The 21179-nt window shown below is 44.4% G+C and overlaps 1 protein-coding gene across 1 annotated transcript in view; it reads right to left on the bottom strand.

Annotated features, from left to right (window-relative positions):
• The window catches only part of LOC107116036 (protocadherin-15-like), a 456694-nt gene that overhangs the window by 313491 nt on the left and 122024 nt on the right, over window positions 1-21179 (bottom strand). Inside the window, exons 3-4 of the mRNA XM_015417887.1 lie at window positions 15816-15924; window positions 3187-3299 (exon numbers count right to left, since the gene is read on the bottom strand). Of these exons, the coding sequence (XP_015273373.1) occupies window positions 3187-3299; window positions 15816-15924 (222 nt within the window). The remainder of the gene's footprint in view (window positions 1-3186; window positions 3300-15815; window positions 15925-21179) is intronic.

The following is a 21179-nucleotide window of genomic DNA, read 5'->3' as shown; positions in this document are numbered from 1 at the left end:
CTCCACCCCCAAAGTCCTCAGATATTTCCGAATTTGGACTTGGCAACCCTAGGCCCCGGTCACACCATAGGAAAAGCCGGGGCGGAAGTGCGGCTTTTTAGAGCTGCAGCAAAAGAGAAGAACTCGCATATGCTCCCCAATGTGATCAGATGTGAGGGGGAAGCCAGGGACAGGAGAGCGAGGCGAGTCAGCTGCACATGTGTGCGCCTGCGCAGTTCAGTAGGGGGCCTCGCATGCTGCGGGAGACAGGCGTGTCGGCGATCACACGGCTGCCTGTGCCACGGATTTTCCAGTAGGTAGTAGTGTTTTGCGGGGGGTTTTTTTACTCCGCATCTTCAGCCGGAAGGGACGGGTTGGGGGCGGGTGCACGACACTTGCCAGATGTTGGCATTTGATCGTGCCGGTTTAATCCGCCCTCAATCTATCCGTTCTGCAGAGCAATTCCTCCCGTGTGACCAGGGCCTAGATATAGTTTGTCAGTTTTTATACCCTGCTTTCCTCTACCCTAAGGAGTCTCAAAGTGGCTTACAATCACCTTCCCTTCCTCTCCCCACAACACTCACCTTGTGAGGAAGGTGAGGCTGAGAGAGTTCTGAGAGAACTGTGACTGGCCCAAAATCACCCAGCAGGCTTCACATGGAGGAGTGGAGGAATCAAACCCAGTTCTCCAGATTAGAGTCCACTGCTCTTGACCACTATACCATGCTGGTAAAGGATATACCAGGTATAAGGTACAGGGGATAGACAAAAATAATAATATACTGTCACATGTCACTCTTCCTCTTCTCTCTTTAATAAAGCTAAAATTTATGAAGCAAGCATGCTTCACACATAAACCATCAAGGGCTTAGTGTAAACTGCTTATTATGTTTTGTAATTTGTTGTCTGCAACACATTAGCAACCCAGCAATAAATGCCCTTGCCAGTCTAAGCAAGTCTTTCTTTATACAACAAGATACCTGTTTCATATTGCTTTCTGTACAAAAATCCTAAATCTGGCCTACAAAATCTAAAGGTATGCCTACATGGGAGTTTTCCTTGCTTCCAAAGTGTTGTATATGTCAGATGTTTACGGGCTAACCCAACTGAGGCAACTGACTGGCTTCCATAATACCAAGTAAGTTGTCTGCATTCAGGGACCCTTGAGGAAAGGTTAAAAAGAACAACAAATAAGTTTTATTCTTCTCAAAAGGATTTAAGTTGTCAGAAGAAGAATTAACAGGTCACGCAGAAAGTAGTTCTTCAGTCCAGGCTGAAATAAAATATTACTTTCTTCCCAGGCTATAGTGTATACAAATTATTTGGATCGTTCACACAGCAAATTCCCCATGTATTTGAAGGAATGACTTGAACCAGATTTGACCTACTGACATTCAGGGCTTCTAATCTACTTCATTCCACCCTTGAGATAGGCTCATTTTATATTTTGTCTGCTCTAGATACTTTGCACAGCTGTAGAAATGCAAGAAAACAGCTGGTGGGGAGACTAAAGATGTAGGGAAGGTACATCCTTTAAAATATGGACAAAGGGATTAAGATGGGTAAGGAGAGAATTACTTTTCAGTTTCTCAGATAGGGATATTTTTCTGAAAAGATGTGCTTTCAAATGCAACTACAGCCATTTAGTTGAGTTTTACATTGCAAAACAAAAACTCAAATAACCAAGTGTGCCATATCTCCCCTGTGTAATGGATCTTTCAATGTTGTTGCACTAAATGGTGTTATTCAAGCATTCAGTATATTATTAGTCTTACAGATTGATATCCTTGCTTATTAGCCACTCAACTGCACACAAACTACAGTAATTCAAATCTAATAATGCCTGTAAAAATTTTCATTAATAATACAGCCAGTTATTAAGGCACTAGAATGTGGCCACGGACAACTTTAATTGGTTTTTTTTTAAGTTAGTGTAGAGTTATTGTGCTTGGTTAACCCAGCTCAGTGACTTTCAAAAAGAGAAACAAAAAGTTAACACAGCTTTGGATATGTGTGTTCAGACCAGTATATCTATGTACATTTTAAATACTCTAATCAGAGGAAAGCTCTTCTCTTCGAGAGAGTGACAGTGAGATATTGTCACATTCCTAATCATATACATGCAAAACAATACAAAATAAATACTGAACAGAAAATCCTTTCTATAACATCCTATCAAGCAGCTATTAATCTGAGCATATTTAAACTACTTGACTCTTCTAGAATGTATAGATTTGACAGCCTGCACTGTTTTGGCTAATCACGTAAAATTGCTAATTTCACTTATTCTAGAACAGGCTCAAATAATAGCTTTTCATATTATATGATGTCTGCATTCAGGATCATCACAGAAATGGGGGGGGGAATCCAAAGCATAATGTGTTCTTTCACCATCAGATTGTAACTAAGCCAGATTTCTGGGTCTTGAGAAAAAAGCATTTCTGGCTGTGCTGGACTGGACCCTGCCACAGGCACTGAAATTACACGGTGTAGTGATAGTAAAAACTACAGTGCAGTGGAAAAAGTAGATCCCTCAGTCCTGCTATAGAATGAATGGTCAGTTTTGCTTGCCACATAGCTTTTTAAAATATTGCAGTCTTTCAAACCCATAGCTGTTTCCTCAGAAAATTTAATATATTAATTCCAGAAAAATAAATACTTAGGCATCCCATACCAAAAAGTCTTTAAAAAAAAAAAGCACACAGCAAATCAAAATACACAATAGTCACAATTTTACACAGATAGTTCTCCAAACCCACAAAACTGGCATAAGAGCACCTAACTCTCTTGAATCGTGCTCAGTAACCTGGAATAGTCTGCACATTTAATTTTGTAGTAAACATTTTAGACACATTCGTAATCACATGGACCTTTACACAGCAAACCAGCAGTAAGCTGCAATGCTCTGGACTTAGTAGGTTTACTTATGAGTAAATATGGGCAGATTTGGACTTTAGCGGGACTAAGTTGCAACTAACTTTTACTGGATTGTGCCTTTTATGTGCCAAGTATATAATCGTTTTCATACACCCTACTTCTGAAAGCACCTATTACAGGGATATAGAATAGTTCCTTATAAGGTATCATTAATCACATATTTTCCTGGAAGAATTCTTCATGTAACCTTCAATAATCCATGCATTCTCTGTTTATTCCACTACTCAGCAAGGTACAAATGCTAGGATATGAGAAATCAATTGAAATTACCTTAACAACCAAATCAAATTTCTGGTGAAAATCCCTGTTTATTGGCTTGAGGAGCCTGAGCTCAGCTGTCGTCACATTCATACTGAAATACTGTGCATAATCCTCAGGGGTTCCTGTAAAAAGATAGTGAAATTTGAACAGGATAATTGAAACCAATGATCAGTAGGGGGGGAAAAGACAACTTTACTTTAAAATTGTATCTACTTCACTCATAAATAAAGGATCATAATGAATTCCACAGATTCAAAAACTGAAACACCTGCTTGGACATGCACACAAGCAATCATTCTATCATCTAGATGGCTTTCCTCCCGTTCTTCCTTTGTTATCACTTTTAATTAATTTGGGAGGCTTTGGGAGGCTTCTTTTTCCCATAGTAGGGAAATGTGGAAATGTCAGGGTGCCAATATTTTTAGTGCTTAGAACCAGATCAGCAGCTTTCATTTTGCTGCATTATTTTTACCCCCACAGCTATATATTCAAGTTTTGCCCCTTGCAACAAAAGCTATGCATGGCATTTCCAGCAGAATCTAGAAGACAGCACGTAAGAAAAGTGCAGGGGGGAAAAAACCCTTACTGAATTGTGCATACACATTTCAGCTTATATAAAATAAAGGATAACAACTCTGAATGGGAAATAAGAATAAAGATGGCACCTATCTGTATTGTAACAGGAAAAGAAATCTTGCTGTTTCTGCAGGAAACAAGTTGCTAGAACTATTTTCTTACAAGCATTACTTTTCCCACTGTATACACCATCTTTTCTGAGCTTTAACAATTATATTGTATGCTGTGCCTGTGTATAGTGAGCACCCATGCACAGAAGAGATGAATCCCTCCTCCTACTGCAGGCAAGAAAAGTGTTAGCTATTTTCACAGCTATATTTTGAAACTAGGGTCCCTCCATACAAAGTGGTACCATTATACCAAAAGGATATTCTTTACAGGGCACAAAATGATACTACAAATTGGTGAGATTTGATAGGTGATGGAACAGACTCTGAGCTCCATCCCATATTTTATTGCAAAATCATACCTAGGTGAAGCACCATTTCTGTAAGCAGTTTCAGGCATGCCAAAAATCCAACTTGATTTAGTTAAATATGTCTTATTCCTCCATGACAACTGTAATGGAAACACACCCATCAGATTTCCCCAGTCAGAAAGAAGAGAAGAGATTGGATTTATACTTCACCCTTCACAACCCGAAAAAGTCTCAGAGCGGCTTATAATCTCCTCTCCCTTCCCCTCCCCACAACAGACACCTTTTGAGGTAGGTGGGGCTGAGCGAGCCCTTTCAAGAACTGCTCATGAGAGAACAGCTCTGAAAGAACTTGTGACTGACCCAAGGTCACACCAGCAGCTGCATGTAGAGGACTGGGGAATCAAATCTGGTTCTCCCAGGTTAGAGTCCGCGCTCCTAACCACTACATCAAACTGGCTCTTGATGCATGGATTCTTGACACATACTCAACTTGTACATCTCTTAAGAAGGTAGAATGCTCAGGATATGCTTCTAACCTGATGCTGCTACAGTATCAGACAGGGGTCTTGCAAAGGCAAAAGCACAGAAGAGCAGGTGTCTTACTTGCTCAGACCAGCAATGTAACAGTACAAGTACAGTACTGCCCGAGAGCCAGTTTGGTGTAGTGGTTAAGAGCGCAGACTCTAATTTGGGAGAACCATGTTTGATTCCCCACTCCTTCACATGCAGTTGCTGGTGTGACCTTGGGTCAGTCACAAGTTTTCTCAGAGCTGTTCTCTCAGCCCCACCTACCTCACAGGCCCTGGTCGTTTCTGCACTAGACCTTAAATCCTGGTTCAACCCTGTCCCCAAACTTACATTCTACACTACACGCAAGTTCATCACTGTAATTATCTCAGGGTATTTTTACATTCGACACTACACTCGAGTTCACCCCTGTAATTATCCCGGAGAATTTTTTGTTTCCACATTACACTGAGGTCACCCCAGTTTCGCCCCACATTTTTCCTGGGATAAATGGATGCTGTTATAACCAGGGATAAATGCCAGGTATTGTGTCCCAAGTTGAACTCTGATAAAACCAGGGATGAGATCAAAGTGCGGAAAGGACCTTTGTTTCTGTTGTGGGTAGGGGAAGGGAAAGGAGATTGTAAGCCACTCTGAGACTCCTTCGGGTAGTGAAGGGCGGGGTATAAATCTAATTTCTTCTTCTTCTATATGGGTTGAGGAATATCATCTAGCCTATTGCTGTAAGGAGACTTCCTTGGCTGCTCTGGCTGATTTCTCTTCAGTTATTTATTTATTGGTTTGATTTATACCCCGCCCTCCCCGCTGCGCGGGCTCAGGGCAGCTTACAATCAAACATAGGCCAGTATCAAATATAAAACATTTTTAAAACTATTTTTAAACTATTCCTTCCTCTGTCGAGCTGGGTAGTAGCAGTCACAGAAATCTTGGTCTGAGATCTCTCAGTTAACCCCTTCTAGTCCCTCTGTGGACCCAAATCTAGACATGCAAAAAGGACTGGCAGAGAAATCAGGCAAAGAAGTTTCTTTATAGCCAGGGCCGGCCCAAAGTGTTTTTTTTCACACTAGGCGAGGATACCTTCTGGCGCTCCCCCCCCCATCCACCAATTTTCAAACATAAATGCATAGCTTCTCTGGTATGCCTTTGTGGTCTCCCATCCAAATACCGGCAAGGGCTGACCCTTCTTAGTTTCCACAGTCTGACCAGATCAGGCTCGCCGCGATATCTCCCGTCGGTCACAGAGCCGGGGGGCAAAGGGGAGGGTCTTCCCACCGTGGGGCCCCCTTTCTTTACCTTCTCCAACTGGAAGGGATTCTGGGCCAGGTTGAGGCCAATCACATGCCAGTGCCTGAGCAAGTCACTCAGTGGCGATGGGCCTCTGGGCTTTCTCTCCAGGAGGGGCAGGGAGGGAGGCCGCCTCCAGCTTGCTTCGTTGGCCTGCTTTCCTGCAACTCCTGGCACTCGTCTGCCTCCTCCAGCCCCCCATGGAGATCTCCTCGCTCGGCCCCATGAGCGCCGGAGAAAACAAGCCAGATGATTCCTGTCTCAGCACCGCACAACCAAGTTGGGTGCAAAAGCCAAGCCAAGCTCTACCTGCAGCAGGCAAGGGGCGCAGCAGGGCAGCCTCTCTACAGGGCGAAGAAGCCACTGGGGGCGGCAGCCGGCAGCGTGGGAAAGGGTGTGGTGGCGAGGAGCAAGCAGGATCGCGGGGGTGCGGCTACTCTGCCGCTATCAGGGCTACTTTTTAAAGGGAGCTCCACGGGGGGGGGTACGAGGGGACAGTTTGGCACCCCTGAGGGCCGGCCCACCCTAGGCGAGCCCCTAGTTGGCGAGCCGGCCCTGTTTACAGCATTAGCTCAGGAAGGATTGGAAGTTTGTGCTTCTGGGCAGCAACAACATGTGCAAAGTCTAGAATTTTGCTTCTGATGAGGCATGCAAGATAGAAAAGCAAAACCATGTCATTGAAAGTCAAGGCTTTTCAGCTTTAGCTGGTCATACAGCCAGTACAGATTAGAAAGGGGTTAATGAGGGGACATTATGGGAGAGCTAACTATGTAACTATGTAAGGGAGTGGTGGCGCAGGCTGTAAAAGCCTGCAAAAAGTAATCTATCTCCAAACAGCCATAAGGCTGTTCGAGTCCCACCGTGGCCGGGGTGAGCTCCCGGCCCTTGTCCCAGCTCCCACCCACCCTGCGGTTCGAAAGCCCTTAAAGGCAAGTAGATAAATGGGTACCCACTCCTAGGAGTGGGGGGCACCCTACCTCCAATGAATTGGAGGGCAGCAGAGGCGGCGGCTGGGTGGCTGAGCGGTGGCGGTGAACGGCGAGCGGCAATCCGGCAGAGAAATATGGTGGCAGGCCGGCGGCAAGCAGCGAGCGACTCAGGATGGTGATTGGTCCGGGCGACGTGGCAGCGTGATGACATAGCGCAGTCGGAGCCTGTGGGACGGAGACCAGCAGTTGCAGCCATCATGCTGCCACGCACCGTAAGGACCACCCCAGGAGTCGATGTGTGAGAGAGAGACCTCTGCCGAGACACCGTCGCCTGAATACAGCAAAAAGAACCCACCACGGAAGAACAACGTAAAGAAGAAGATCACGGCTGCTTAGGTGCCTGGTAGGCACTCACCCCTCCCCTTGCACTGTGGCCCTAGTCAGGTAATTTAAATGTCTATGTAAACCGCTCCGAGCCTTCGGGAAGGAGCGGTATATAAGTCAAATGTGTAATGTAATGTAATGTAATGTAACATAAGTTCAGAGGTCATTTCGGGGGGAACGCGGGGGAACGCAGTTCCCCCGGGTGAGTTGCAGGGGGCGGGGCACATGACAAAGCCCCGCCCCCTGCTTCCGGCTGCCCCGCTTCCAGCCCTCATTCAGCCAGGAGGAGGCAGGAGAAGAGGGAGGGTAAGTTGCTCCTCCCCGCCTCTCCCCACCCCTGCCTCGCACTCCCGCTGGCCTTGCAGGTCCACCACCGGGCCCCTGTCAGGGGGTGTGGCATATGCTAATGAGTTATGCTAATGAGTTCCCCTAGCTCTTTTTCTACGAAATGACCCCTGCATAAGTTACATTGATATCATACCTTTAATATTCACGAGTGACCCCCCCATGTGCAGAAGGTGGGGGAAGGGGTATTTTATAATTTTGTATTACCAGGTTTCCAAGTAAAAATGCCAAATAAAAATAAAAAAAGTTTAAAATCTGGAGATTTTGGAAGACTACATTATGAGATCCTGGACACCACTGCAGGTTGCCTAGACAATAAAAAACAACAACAGTCCTAAGGCCCCCTGTAAGAAGAGAAAAAGTAGAGGAAAAAAGTGTAACCAGCAATATTGGTTAAAGGAAACACAGGGAAGGTGGTAGTAGGGGGGACGAAAAGGAGGAGATGACAAGGATAGGGCAAAATGAGAGCCACAAAGAGTGTGTGGGGAGAGCTGGGCCCTGCACAGGAAAGGGCAACAAGGAGGGAGAACCAGGTGGGAGAGGGGGTGGCTAGGAAGAAAGACTGAGTGGGGGAACAAGCAAAGGGGAGAAAGAAAGTGGGTAGGGGAGCAAAGGGAACCAAAGCAAGAAGGGGGGACCAGGGTCCATCAGGGGTGGAATTTGATTTACTCTCCTCACATGTCCACCTCTTATAACTAATAAAATAATAAACAATGCTGATCTCCCCCAAGTACTTATTTAATGAGGAATATATATTTGCAAAGAAGGGTTATTGTAAAAACGTATGCTTTAGTCACAAAAAAGTTACTGTAAGTTTGCAAGAACCTAGGCTACATTATGAACATTTGGCCCAGTAAAAGACTTAACACTCATTTATAATTTTTGTTGGACTGCAGTGAGTGGAGACAACTAACCTTGAAAAGAATGTAGATACATTCATTGTGTGCTATAATGAGCGCTGATTGTCTTTGTAAGATCATGACATGAAAGCATCACTATTCACTGAATATGAACTATCATACTATTGTTTTAAAAAAGAAAAAGTGAATAGACAAGCTATATTCTATTATACAGGCCAAGACAGAAATTCAATTGTTCTATATGCCCAGTATCTAACACAGATGAGGAAAAAAGGCTGTTCCCTGTATTTTATATCACCACTTGTCATGCTAGAAAATTCATTATGTAGAACAGCCCACAGATCAGCCACTTGAAGAAAACATGGACAACACATCCACTGTTAGTGGTATCAGTTCCCAGGCTGGATGGGTTTGGGCCAGTTTAGCTTTCAAGATCAGGTGCGCCCACACTCATTCAGGAATCAGTCTCATCTGGATACGTAAATCTAAGAATTAGTTTATTTATTAAAAAGGTTAATTTTATTATTGAGCCTTTACTTGCTGTTTAGCATATACCAACAAAACAGCTCAGCCTATATCTCCTATTGCTTCTGTAATTAATTACGGACCTTTGTATCTGGATTAGTAATGTGGATTACATCTGCAATTACTTGGCATGAAGTATGAATCTGTCAAATTCATAAGGGTTGCATAAGTGCAAGACGAACAACATTGAGCAACCAAACAGATCAGGGACTACAGCAGCTGACCTATGAGTATCAGTTAAAATGATTAGGGCTGTTTAGCCTAGAAAAGGGTGAGTAAGAAGAGACATGATAAAGGTTTATAAAATTAGGTATCGCATGGAGAGATTGGACATGGAGAAACTCTTCTCCCTCTGGCGTAATATTAGAACCCAGGATCATCCACTGAAGTGAAAGGGTGGGGGATTCAGGACAGAGAAAAGACAGCATTTCCTCACACAGCATATAATTAATTTGCAAAACTCGTTGCCACAGGATGGGGTCACAAGCAACCGACTTAAAAGGGGACTGCACAAATTCATGGATGACTGGGTTATCAATAGCTACTAATCATGATGGATATCTACTACCTCCAGTACTAAAGGTAGTATGCCTCTTTAAATCAGTTGCTAGGAAGCACAGGCAGGATCATGCTGTTGCAGTCTTCTTATTTGTCAGCTTCCTAGAGGTAGCTGGTTGGTCACTGTGTGGCGAGACTGCTGGGCATGATGGGTTTTTGGTCTGACCCAGCATGGCTCTTCTTATGTTCTTAATGAACACCATTTCCTGAAAAGTTCTAATCAGTTCATAATGTTACACAAAATTCTGTCTCTATGCAGAAGCAGATATAGTTGTGGACACCAGTTGTTGGGGTTGCCAACCTCCAGGTGGTTCAAGTCACAAATGGACCACAGTGATTAACCAAAGGTACAAACCACCAAAGTTCACTGTGGGGAAAAATGATTCCATTACAGTTACAGTCCACAAACATTGCTTCTTCTTTTATTCCTTTATTTTACTTCATGCAATGCTGCTGCTGATTCCAAACAACAACAGATTTCCTAGGTAAGTTCCCTCAGTGCTTCGTCAGGTTGCTTGTTTATACATGGAGCTGCTTTACAAATAAATTATAATATGGATTATTATTACACCATGGAAGCAGATACTGTAATGCAGGGGAGGCCAAACTTGCTTGACATAAGAGCCACATAGAATAAACGTCAGGTGTTAGAGAGCCACAAGACATGAACAAATATTACATGTTTTTACTGGTAAATGAGACTGCCAAAACTAATAACAAAAGAGGTAAAAGCAGATATTGATAATGATATTTATTTGTCCCGTGATTTATTTATTTATTTATTATTAAATTTATACCCCGCCCTCCCTGGATGGGCTCAGGGCGACTAACAAATGAGGCACATATGCCAAGATTAAACAGGTAAAAACAGGATAAAACAAGCAGTAAAACAATCATTCATGTAAAAAAATACAAAAATGATAATTTGTTTGCTAATGATATTTAGCTTCCCCAGCCACCCTGCCGGGAGGTGCACAATATGTGTGAAAGAGCTGCATGCAGCTCCCGAACCACAGTTTGGCCACCTCTGCTGTAAGGGAATTTTTTTTTTCACAGTGACCTTTGGTGGTTTGAACATCCAGGTGGCAGCTGGAAATCTCCTGTTATTACAACTGATCTCCAGATGACAGAGATCAGTTCAGCTGGAGAAAACAGCCTTTTGGGAAGGTGGACTTTATGGCATTATACCCCATGGATGTCCCTCCTCTCATCAGACCCAGCCCTCCTCAGGCTCTAACCCCAAATCTCCAAGTATTTCCCAACTCAGAGCTGGCAACCCTACAAGCTGTAGCATTCACAGAACTAAGGAAAGGTCACCAAAGGTCTTCTAAGGCTCTGTAGAACTGTGGCAAATGGTAAAATATCCCCCACCCATTCCTGTGCAATCCCTGAGTTTGCAACCAAGCTCTGGAAAACTTCTCAACCCAATGCCAATAACCTGTTTATTTATTTACTTCATTTATACCCTGCCCAAAGTGGTTCATTTCTCTTCTCTTCCATTTTATCTTTACTTCAACCCTCTAAGGTCAATTAGGCTGAGAGTGCGTGGCTGGCCCGAGGGCACCCAGTGAGTTTCCGTGATAAAGCAGAGATCTGAACTTGGATCTCCCAGATCCTAGTTTGACTCTCTGACCACTACACAACTCTCAATCTCTGTCTCTCTCTGCAAAGGCTTTTATTACTTTTCATCCTAGCCTTTATTTCCTTGAGCCTCACATGCCTCAGTGTGTAATGAATTTGCATCATGCAAATCATGTACACTGGAAAACTCAAGACATTTATAACTTGGAGAAGGTGATTGATGGCACTGCCAAAGGGGTACCAACAAAAGCATAAAATATAATTTTTTAGTGATATTGTAAAAGGGCACTTAAAACGTTTGGATAATGGTGGTATTTACTCATATAGATGAGCCCCCCCCCTCTATTGACACTGACAATCATAAATTAATTACCATTTGAATGGTGGGGGGAAGTTTGATCCTTAAATTGGGTTATCATCTTGATTAATTTAAGCATAGGCACACAGAAGGGTTCGATTACAGGAATAACTGTTTGTAAATCTTATAACCTAAATCTGGAATTAGGATAAAATCCCCTTTCGACTGGTATTTTTGAATAAGATCTTTTTAAACACTTCAAAACATAAATATAATACATTTAAACAAAAACAAATTTGAAATATAGGCAATAAAATATTTTTTAATAAAATACCATTTAATATTTTATCTAAGAAGCAACCTGATGGCTGCTGTTTCACGTTGGGGCTGGCAGCTCCCCTGCCAAGACAAACAGCCAGCTTTGCACTGTTTGCCCTGGGAGGAGGGGGAGGAGCCTCGGCGTGTCTGGTATTTTTAATAAAGAATCTGGCAACCCTGCTTACTTCATAAACTCTGAATAGCACAAGAACCAGGGTATGTGTGTGGTTATTATGGAGCATCAGTACAGACAGAGATCTTGCTGCCTGTTCATGTAGAGGGCTGATCCTCTTCCCCTGGGAAAGACTACCCAGCTATGGGATATTTATAGGGTTGCCAGCTCCAGGTTGGGAAATATCTGGAGATTTTGGGGGTGGAGCCTGAGAAGAGTGGGGTTTGGGGAGGGGAGGGATGTCAGGGGGTCATAATGCCATTCCACCTTCTAGAGCTGCCATTTTCTCCAGGTGAACTGATCTCTGCTACCTGAAGATCAATTGTAACAGCAGATCTCCAGCTGCCACCTAGAGGTTGGCAACCCTAGATATTTGCCTATAGCAGGAGTCCCCAACACAGACACCTGTCTTAGTGCCTGCCAATTATTTTTAGAAAGTGGGTGAGGCCTGGTTGGGCTTTTGCCCCACAGGGCTTCTTGTTGGCTATTGGAGATCTCATTGGCTGAGCAAATGGAGAGAGAGAGAGAGAGAGAGAGAGAGAGAGAGAGAGAGAGAGAGAGAGAGCTTGTAGCAGCAACTGCCACAATACAATAATCTGTGGGACAATGGAGGAGATGAGAATGATGTTCTAAATGGAAAGCAGGATATAAATCTCCCTTATAAATAAAAGCCGAATGGTGGTGGCACTTCTCTAGAACATTCCACACGCTCCAAAATCAGTTCGCTCTCTGATCTGTCATTCAGAGGGTCTCCCTATCCACTGGCTGCTTTGCCTGAGTCCTGCCTCCAACATTCTAAACAGTTTGCTTTTCCTCTCCCCCCCCAATAGCCAGTCAGAACACAGAGGTTATTTGCATATGTAGCCTCATTGGCCTTTGCCTCGAACACAGAGGTCGTTTGCATATGCAGCTTGATTGGATTTTGCCTCTTTCTAAACAGTTTGCTATTCTGAGGTAAAATGTGTCCAATCTCCAGGTGAGGGCTGGAGATCACTCAGAATGACAACTGCTTTCCAGATGGCAGAGATCAGTTCCCCTGGAGAAAATGGTGGGCTCTTTATCCTTATATGCTGCTGAGGTGGCCTCCGTATGACAGCCAATGTGACTTAGCAGTCAGGGCTTCAGAGCACGGAAGAGGCTGCAGGTGTGTGGGGGGTGAAAAGCTGAAGAGTGAGGGGGAAATAAAGGTAGGTTGACGATTGGCTGGGAAGGAGATATGGTTGCCAACACCAGGTGGGAAATTCCTGGAGATGTGAGGGATGGAGCCTGGAGAGGGTGAGGTTTCAGGAGGCGTGGGACCTCAGACAGGTACAAAGCCATAGACTCCATCCTCCAAACCAACCATTCCCTCTGGGGAACCATCGTTGCCAATCTCCAGGTGAGGGCTGAAGATCACTCAAAATTACAACTGTTCCTTAGGTAGCAGAGATCAATTCCTCTGGAGAAAATGGTGGACTCGGTGTCATTATACCCTGCTGAGGTCGCCACAGCAAATTGACACTGAGTGTCCAAGGCCGGGGCACCCGCCCAGAGCCTCTTTCTAGAGGCCGTTGTATTTATTTCCACAACGGGCCTTTTTCCTAGTTAATAAATAAATGCGGTTGCAGCCACTTTGTGGTTGGCTCTGCCTCCTGTGGCAACCCCTCCTTCCCATTATGTGTCATGAATGCCCAAAGGCTTAAAACTGTGGAGGACCCCTGCTAGATAGTCACGGATGTTAGGGAAAAAAACGTTACAATGTTTGGGAAATGATGATAATAATATTTAACAAGATGAGCCCAAACCTGCAATGTATATTTCTTGATTATGTAAAGAAAAACAAAACAAAAAAAACCCACAACCATACATAAGTAGGACCCTATATTGCATATACTGGTAGCAGCATTCTTGGGGCTTGCTTTGATCGCACAAAAAGGGGGATTCTGCCTTTCTCAAGGCCCTTTTTCACATGGCGTTTTGCTCAGGAGAATTCTTTCAGTGTCTGAATTAGCCATATGTGACATGAAATATGAATGCCAACCCAAACCAAGCATAATTAGTACATCAAATGGACTGAGAAATAAAAAAATGCTGCAGTTCTATAAATACAGCTATAATATAATCAACTATCTATTTAGCCTCTGTTTTCCTATCAGTTATTCTTAGTACAGATATGACAGGCAAGGAGATTACTGCAATCAGAACTGGAGATGATTGGAATAGCAACAGGGTTGTAACTAATAAATTGTAATAAAGAATAAGCAGAGAGAAGCAGTAGGATTTTTACAGGACAAAAGGGTTGAAATAGGTCACAAAACTATGCTAGAATGGCTTCGGTGGCTAATTATGCTAAATGCTCACTAAGGGTAAGAGGGGTTGACTCTTCTTCCTATGATGCTCATCTCCTAGCTCAGAGAAAGCTATCGGGCAGTTCTGGTGGAAAGAAGTGCTGCTAAACTCTGCCTCAACTGATAAAACCAGAACTTTTACTAATCAGTTTGGATGGAGCTAGCATCTAGTACTGATGAAACAATGCAGGACAGAACAGTTCAAAACTCTATGGTAGATTTTTGGCCCTGGGCTAGAACACATCATTTGGTTGGTGACACTGTGTTAGATCACAGATTTATCTGGAGTCTGTTGAGGGTATATTTGAGGCACAAAGTCAGTGCAACTCAGGGTAGCAATGCACCCTAAACTGTCCCAATTTATAAGTTTCTCACTAAACTGCAGCAGACTGGGGTTACTAGCTTCTTGTCACCTTGCATTAACCCTTATTATTCATTCTGTGGATTATATATTTTTCATGCTGGGGTTTATAACACAGATTACATATAGGGGTCCTGTGAAACTCCCGGGGGGATCCCGTTCCCCCACACACACTGCTGAGCCAGCGCATCCAGGCCAACCACTCACCTCAGAACCTTGCTGTGGCAGTATCTGGGAGCCTCTCCAAGCCTTGAGCAGCTTCCTGCATGCGCTGCAGCCAGACCCTGAGTGGTTCCATGTGTCCACTGCCACAGTGGCAGGGCCCCAAGTAGCTCCCTGAGTCCACTGCTGCTGAGGTCATGCCCTGAGTGGCTCCTGGTTATGTGTGCTGTGGTGGCAGCCAAAGTGGCTCCCTGCATCTGCCGCAGCCATGGCCAGGCCCTGAGTGGCTCCCTGCATCTCCTGTGGCTAAGCCCTGAACAGCTCCTAATGTCTGCCGCAGCAGCCAGGTCCTGAGTGGTTCCCTGCATCCAGTGCAGCTCCCAGGCTCTACAGAAGCAAAGTAAGTATGTTGTCTGCACATACACTTGTCCTGTAAGCAAAGAATAACAGTCTGGGACTTTTCATCATAGAAGAAGACTACTGAGGGTGGACATGATAGAGGTTTTTAAAATTATGCATGGGGAACCAAAAGTGGATAGAAATAACTCCCTACCCCCAATAGTACTGGAACCCAGGTGCAATGACATTGATGGACAATAGGTTCAGGCAGACAAAATGAAATACTCCTTTACTCAATGAGTAATTAAACTGTGGAATTCCCTGCCACTGGAGGTAGTGATAGCCATAAGCATGGATGCATGCATTAGTTCAACACAGAACACCAAGAAAATCTATGAATTTTGATAAGGGTTTCTGTAAATTCATCTCATGTTCCGGCTTCATTATCTCAGACAAACACTCCAAAAAGAAAGCTAAATCTTCAAACAAGAGCAATCCAATTTGGAATAAACAGCCCCAATAAGCAATAAAATACTTGATTGGAACAATACCAGCTATCACACTAGATTCCACATGAATTGGTTATTAGGTTCCTACTTTCCCACTTAATCTTTGACTGCCTGCTGCTTATACAATGTGAATGTGAAAGATAGTGTGATTATCAAATACCAACCTACTAGGATGAAATAGAGAATTCCTGGCCGATCAGAAGGAGGCTGGATGTTTCGGTCCTGATCTATAGCTTGTATTGGTGGCATGACATTGATTGGGTTCACACGTGCCTGGAATGAAAATTAGGAGTGTTATAATGGAAATCTTACAACACGGATTAAATTTAATATTAAGTCACACCATTGTTCATATTGAATGCTTTAAGAAATTAATGCCCTATGTGCAGATGGAAGTAATGTTATTTCCCAACATATATCATCCTGCAATACAGAGTATTTGAACCTAAATATTAAAAACACAGACATGCCACAGTACAGGCACATTCCAGATCTCTTAAATAGTGGGAATGTCTCTTTTTGTTCACAATTGGATGCCCCCTGTAAAATTTTGTAAATCACTTCCAGAATTATGAAAGGTGTTTTATGTTAAACAAATTACAGGAGACTCTTACCAAAGAGATTTATCTCAAAACAACATATTTCCTTGGATGTGACATTCAGTACCAAACTATAGGCCAAACTGTATTGCAGGATCTTTTACTGTAAATTATGTTCCACTCTTTGGACCAACTACAGATTAGATTGAAACTGCAGCACTGTTGAAAAAGTGATTAACCCTCCCTCCCTTGTGCATTTCCTCCCTACTCGCATTAAAGTTGTGAGTGAGCAATTTGGCCACTGTATAAATTAGTTTGCTCTGGAGCCATCCTTCCTGAGCTAGGACAAAAAAATGTGAGCTGGAGGCTAAAAAAAACTGTGAGCTAGCTCATACTAACTCAGCTTAGAGGGAACACTAGTAGCAACCCTCAAAAGACATAATTTAGATTGGGAAATGGCACAGAATTCAAGATCCCTCCTCAAATGTTGCTTTTTTTCTAATTTGCAGTCCCCAGAAGCTGTCTTTCACTACAAACTGGGAGATCCAGTCACAGTTCTCCCATATAATATGCAACTTTATGCTAAGAGTAACACAAGGTCTTTGGCTGCTTCCATACATTGTTCAGGCACTGCACTCAACAGCTGGATTTTTCCACAAGGACAAGAAATTACTATAGCGTGACAGCAGGACAATATGCAACCATATTTGGATGCAGCCTTTGCTCACAGGGAGACAGAACCGGGGGGGGGGGAACCAGAGGTAGGTGAAAACAGGTGGCAACTGTACTGAATTAATAACATCCAAGAGTTTAGCACTGTTAAACAGGGTCTCAAACATTGTATAACACATCTTGTCTGCTAATAGAATGTGTAACTGCTGGATATGAATTGTGATAATCTTGGTGCAAGACACAAGTTGATGCAGGCTGATGCATGTTCCTCCTAGACATTGCCCTCAGAGTTCAGTCGGTAACTCAGTTTGGGTGCCCCAGTCCTCCACAAGAGGCAAAAATTGTGACTTGAGGCCATGGACCCTAACCTTAACCTAGGACAGACTGGGCCATGATGATAGATGTGACCTCCTGGGAGGGTGGTACAATTTACTGAAAAAGCTCCTGGGACTCTGTTGCCAGTTTTGGTCATAATGACCTCAACTGAAGGCTCTTCCTTCACACTATTCTAACATGGGTAATAGGAAAGGGAGAAACAAACAGTGCCAGCAATCAAAGGCAATGGCTACAAGCCTGATGCCGTACTTAAGGACCCCATTTCCCACTGGAGCATCTCTCTCTCGACAATAATGTAGTTCTATAATGGTATTGTTAATTGTTTTCCATTTAGGCACCTAATTTTAGAGTCTGAGAGTTGTCCCAAGCATTTACCTGAACAAAGACACAGGACACCAACCATATATGGGTTTATATAGGCCCCGGTCACACTGGGGGAAAAGGTGTGGCTGAAGTGCGGCTTTTTTGAGCCGCATCAAAAGAGAAGCGTGGCAGTTGCACCCCGGCATGATCAGATGCCGGGGGGAGGAAGCCACAGATTGGTGAACGAGGCAGCCCGCTGCGCATGTGCACACCTGCGCAGTTTGGCCGGGGGCCTCGCATGCTGCCAGAGACGGGTGCGCCGGTGATCACATGGCCTCCCCTGCTGCAGATTTTCAAGTAAGTAGTAGTGTTTTGTATGGGCTTTTTTGATCCCCATCTTTGGCCCGAAAAGACAGATCGGGGACGGGTGCGCACCGCTTCCCAGATTTTGCGGTGTGATCACGCCCGCTTGATGCACCCCCGATCTGTCCCTCTCGCGGATCAAAGCCTCCCATGTGACCGGGGCCATAGTTTACTTAAATGACTGATTTACATCATAAAACTAGTAATATATCTAATAGGAAGGATGCACTAAACTTGGTGAGTAACCTTGCTGGCCTTGCTTATTCTTCCCTGCACATGGACTGTGCCAAGAGGTGCTAAGCTTTATCCACCTATCCCAATGTGCCTCACAGACAGCTACTGGTTTGGTTGCTGCTGCTCAGTACCAAGGGTACTACTTCCCAACCCTCCCTGCCATACAATGGTCCTTCAAGCTATGATTTCTCAGGTGACCACCATTTTAGTCTACCTATAATGAGTAATCCACCATATTATTGTTATCACTAATTACAGCCTAACCAGTTCACAGCTGAGGTCTACTTATATCGTATCATGGAAGCAACATGAAGCAGGCAAAGTAATGATCCTTTAATGGGCCAATTACAGGGGCCCTGAGGCAATTTGGCCCTGAGGCAACTGGCTAATCTCCTGTTGCCTCATGAGAGAATGGGTAGGTCAACTGCCCGTGGCAGTACCTGCACAGGAGAAACAGAGAGCCGTTATAAAGGCTTCCATAGCTGCACTGCCTTTGGCTGGGTAAATACCACCCCTTCCAATCACCTCCAGTGCCTTATTCAAAGTCAAAGGAGACTGAGACTGTACCATCCCTGGCCTTAACAACTGTTAATGTACCTGCTGGTTAAATCTGAGAAGATCCTTTCAATTTTCTCAAAAGATTGGTCCCCCTGTCCTAGTTTTCAAGCAACTTTGTAATTTAATCAGCCAATTTAATTTCAAAGTTATGTAGCTGCTACAATCTTCATCAACTATTTGTACCACTATAGTTAGCTCTCATGCCTGCCCCCGATCCGGCACCTGGGAGCTCTGAAACGGAGGACTCCGTGCCTTTAACATCATCAGAGGGACGAGAGTCCTTGCCAAACCTAAGTGCCGGAGAGGATGAATACCAAACCCCAGGACAGCTTTCACCTGAAGCCGATCAGGCAGTGCCTGGCCCCAGCAGTACGCCACCCGATTCTCTGCCACCTGTCGACCAGTTGAGGAATCAGAGACGCCGGGACTTGGCAACCAGACGCAAGGAGGTCGGAGAACAAATGAGCCCGGAGTTCTAACAGAATCAAGGACTTCACAAGGCAGTGCTAATGACTTAACGACCCAGCACGCTATTTGAACAGGTCACTGACTTCTGTCAAATCGTGCTGGCAAACTAGTCCTTTGGACCAGAAACTCTGCACCTCTGACGCTGTTCCTAAGATCCCGTACTGACTGACTTCCCGGTTCCTGAATCCAGTCCGCGTTTTGATGACTCTCTGGCTCTTGATCCTCGGCTCTGCACCCTGACATTCGACACTCGCTTCTCTGGACTCTGACCCCTGGTAACGTTCTGACTATGGCTTGGCTTTGTGCATTGGGACGCTGGCTCTGCTTGTTTTTGATCTTCCTGGCTTTGACTCACGGACTGAACTGTAAACTCTCCCTCTCTGCCTGGTACCCTGGCTCTGTTGTGACATTAGCCAGCTATGTTCCTTACGCTGTCACTATCAACTATGGTAAAGGATAATTTAAGAAAAATGTCAACCTGCCCTGACATGGATAGCCCAGGCAGACCTGATCTCACCAGATCTTGGAAGCTAAGCAGGGGCGACTCTGGGAAGTACTTGGATGGGAGACCTCTTTGAAATACCAGGGGTGGGGGATGTGGGGGCAGGCTTTATTCAGCCGCCGCTCTGAATATCCTCCAGGCCCCCAGGAGAGGTCAGTCACCAGAGATCAGCATGACTTCCAGGTGCCATGGGACAGAGCCATCTATGAGACGGACTTTCTTGTTTACCTACATGATTCACTGATGGTTATCCTGCTCTTTTCCTATTCTATCATGTCATATTTATGAGATTTTTAAAATATATAAATATAGGCTCTACATCTACAGTTATCTTAACAGTAATCCCACTGGTTGCGATACATATATGGAGCTGTCAAAATGTATCAGTGTAACCACAAGAAGGAATTGCTTTAAATAAGATTTATCTCATCACTTTAATACACAAAAATCTTGCAATAATATGTATGTGCTGTCAAGCTGCAACTGACTTATGGCAACCCTGCCAAGGGGCCTTCAAGGCATGTGAGAAGTGGAGGTTTTCTTGCTATTGCCTTCCTCTGCAGAGCCTTCCATGGCAGTCTCTCATCCAAGCACCAACTCTGCTTAGCTTCTGAGATCTGATGAGACTGGGCTATACCATGCCAGCTTCCCTCCCCTTTCAATAATAGCTTGGTGTTATGGCAAGTGTGAGTACAAATGAGTGATAAATTTCACAAATGAAATATAGAGAAACCAAACCTTTTCAAATAGCAGGTTTATCCAGAGTTTGGCATTCTCTACTTGTCATACAATATGGCAGGGATACAAACTGTTAACTGTTATTTACAGCCATCATGCTGGAATACATGTGGTATAGCTTAGCAGACCTTAGCAGATAGAAGTATCGTAACATTAATGAGAGTCTCAGGGCGCCTTGAAAAGAAACACAGAAGTTTTTGTGAGCCACAGCCCATGTCATCCGATGCTGAAGTGCTACATTTTGTTTTTAAAGAGAGATGTACACCCAAAGCTACTAACAGCAGACAAGCCACAGGTCTGAGGCCTGTACTTAGTGGAAGAACTCAGTGTAAAAACCAGTCTGAGGTTTGGACTATCTGGGGGAGTCGTTCCTTTCAAAGGGCTGAGAGGAATGTACTGTTCAGTGGTGTAGTGAAAGCATCCCTTTAGCCACCAACGGTGTAAATAAAGGGTCTGGTCACACGGACATTTAGTGCGGGATTCGCTGCTGATCCCTTCCGCATTAAAGGTTCCTGTCTACATAGGCAAACCCGCCTCCCGCACAGAAGCCGGCAGAGTCCCGCGGTTTCCGCTCTTTTATCCGTGTTTTTTTGACACCCGTTGGGACAGGTGTTTTCTGATATTTAGTGCTTTGTATCCGCGGTTTTGGTATCTGGACAGCAATCCGCCGTGACCGCACTACCCTCCCCCCTGGTTTTTTGTGTGTGTGTGTGTTTCCAGTTTTAGTTATGCGCTTGTGCAAACAGGCGCTAGCTTTTATTTTGGTCTTTTTAAAACGAAACACGCTAACGAAGGAGTAAGCCCCACTGAGCTGA

This window comes from Gekko japonicus, unplaced genomic scaffold, assembly GCF_001447785.1.
Source record: "Gekko japonicus isolate JY-2015 unplaced genomic scaffold, Gekko_japonicus_V1.1 scaffold528, whole genome shotgun sequence".
NCBI classification, from domain to species: Eukaryota; Metazoa; Chordata; class Lepidosauria; order Squamata; family Gekkonidae; genus Gekko; species Gekko japonicus.
This window is presented reverse-complemented; position numbering and strand designations above follow the sequence as displayed.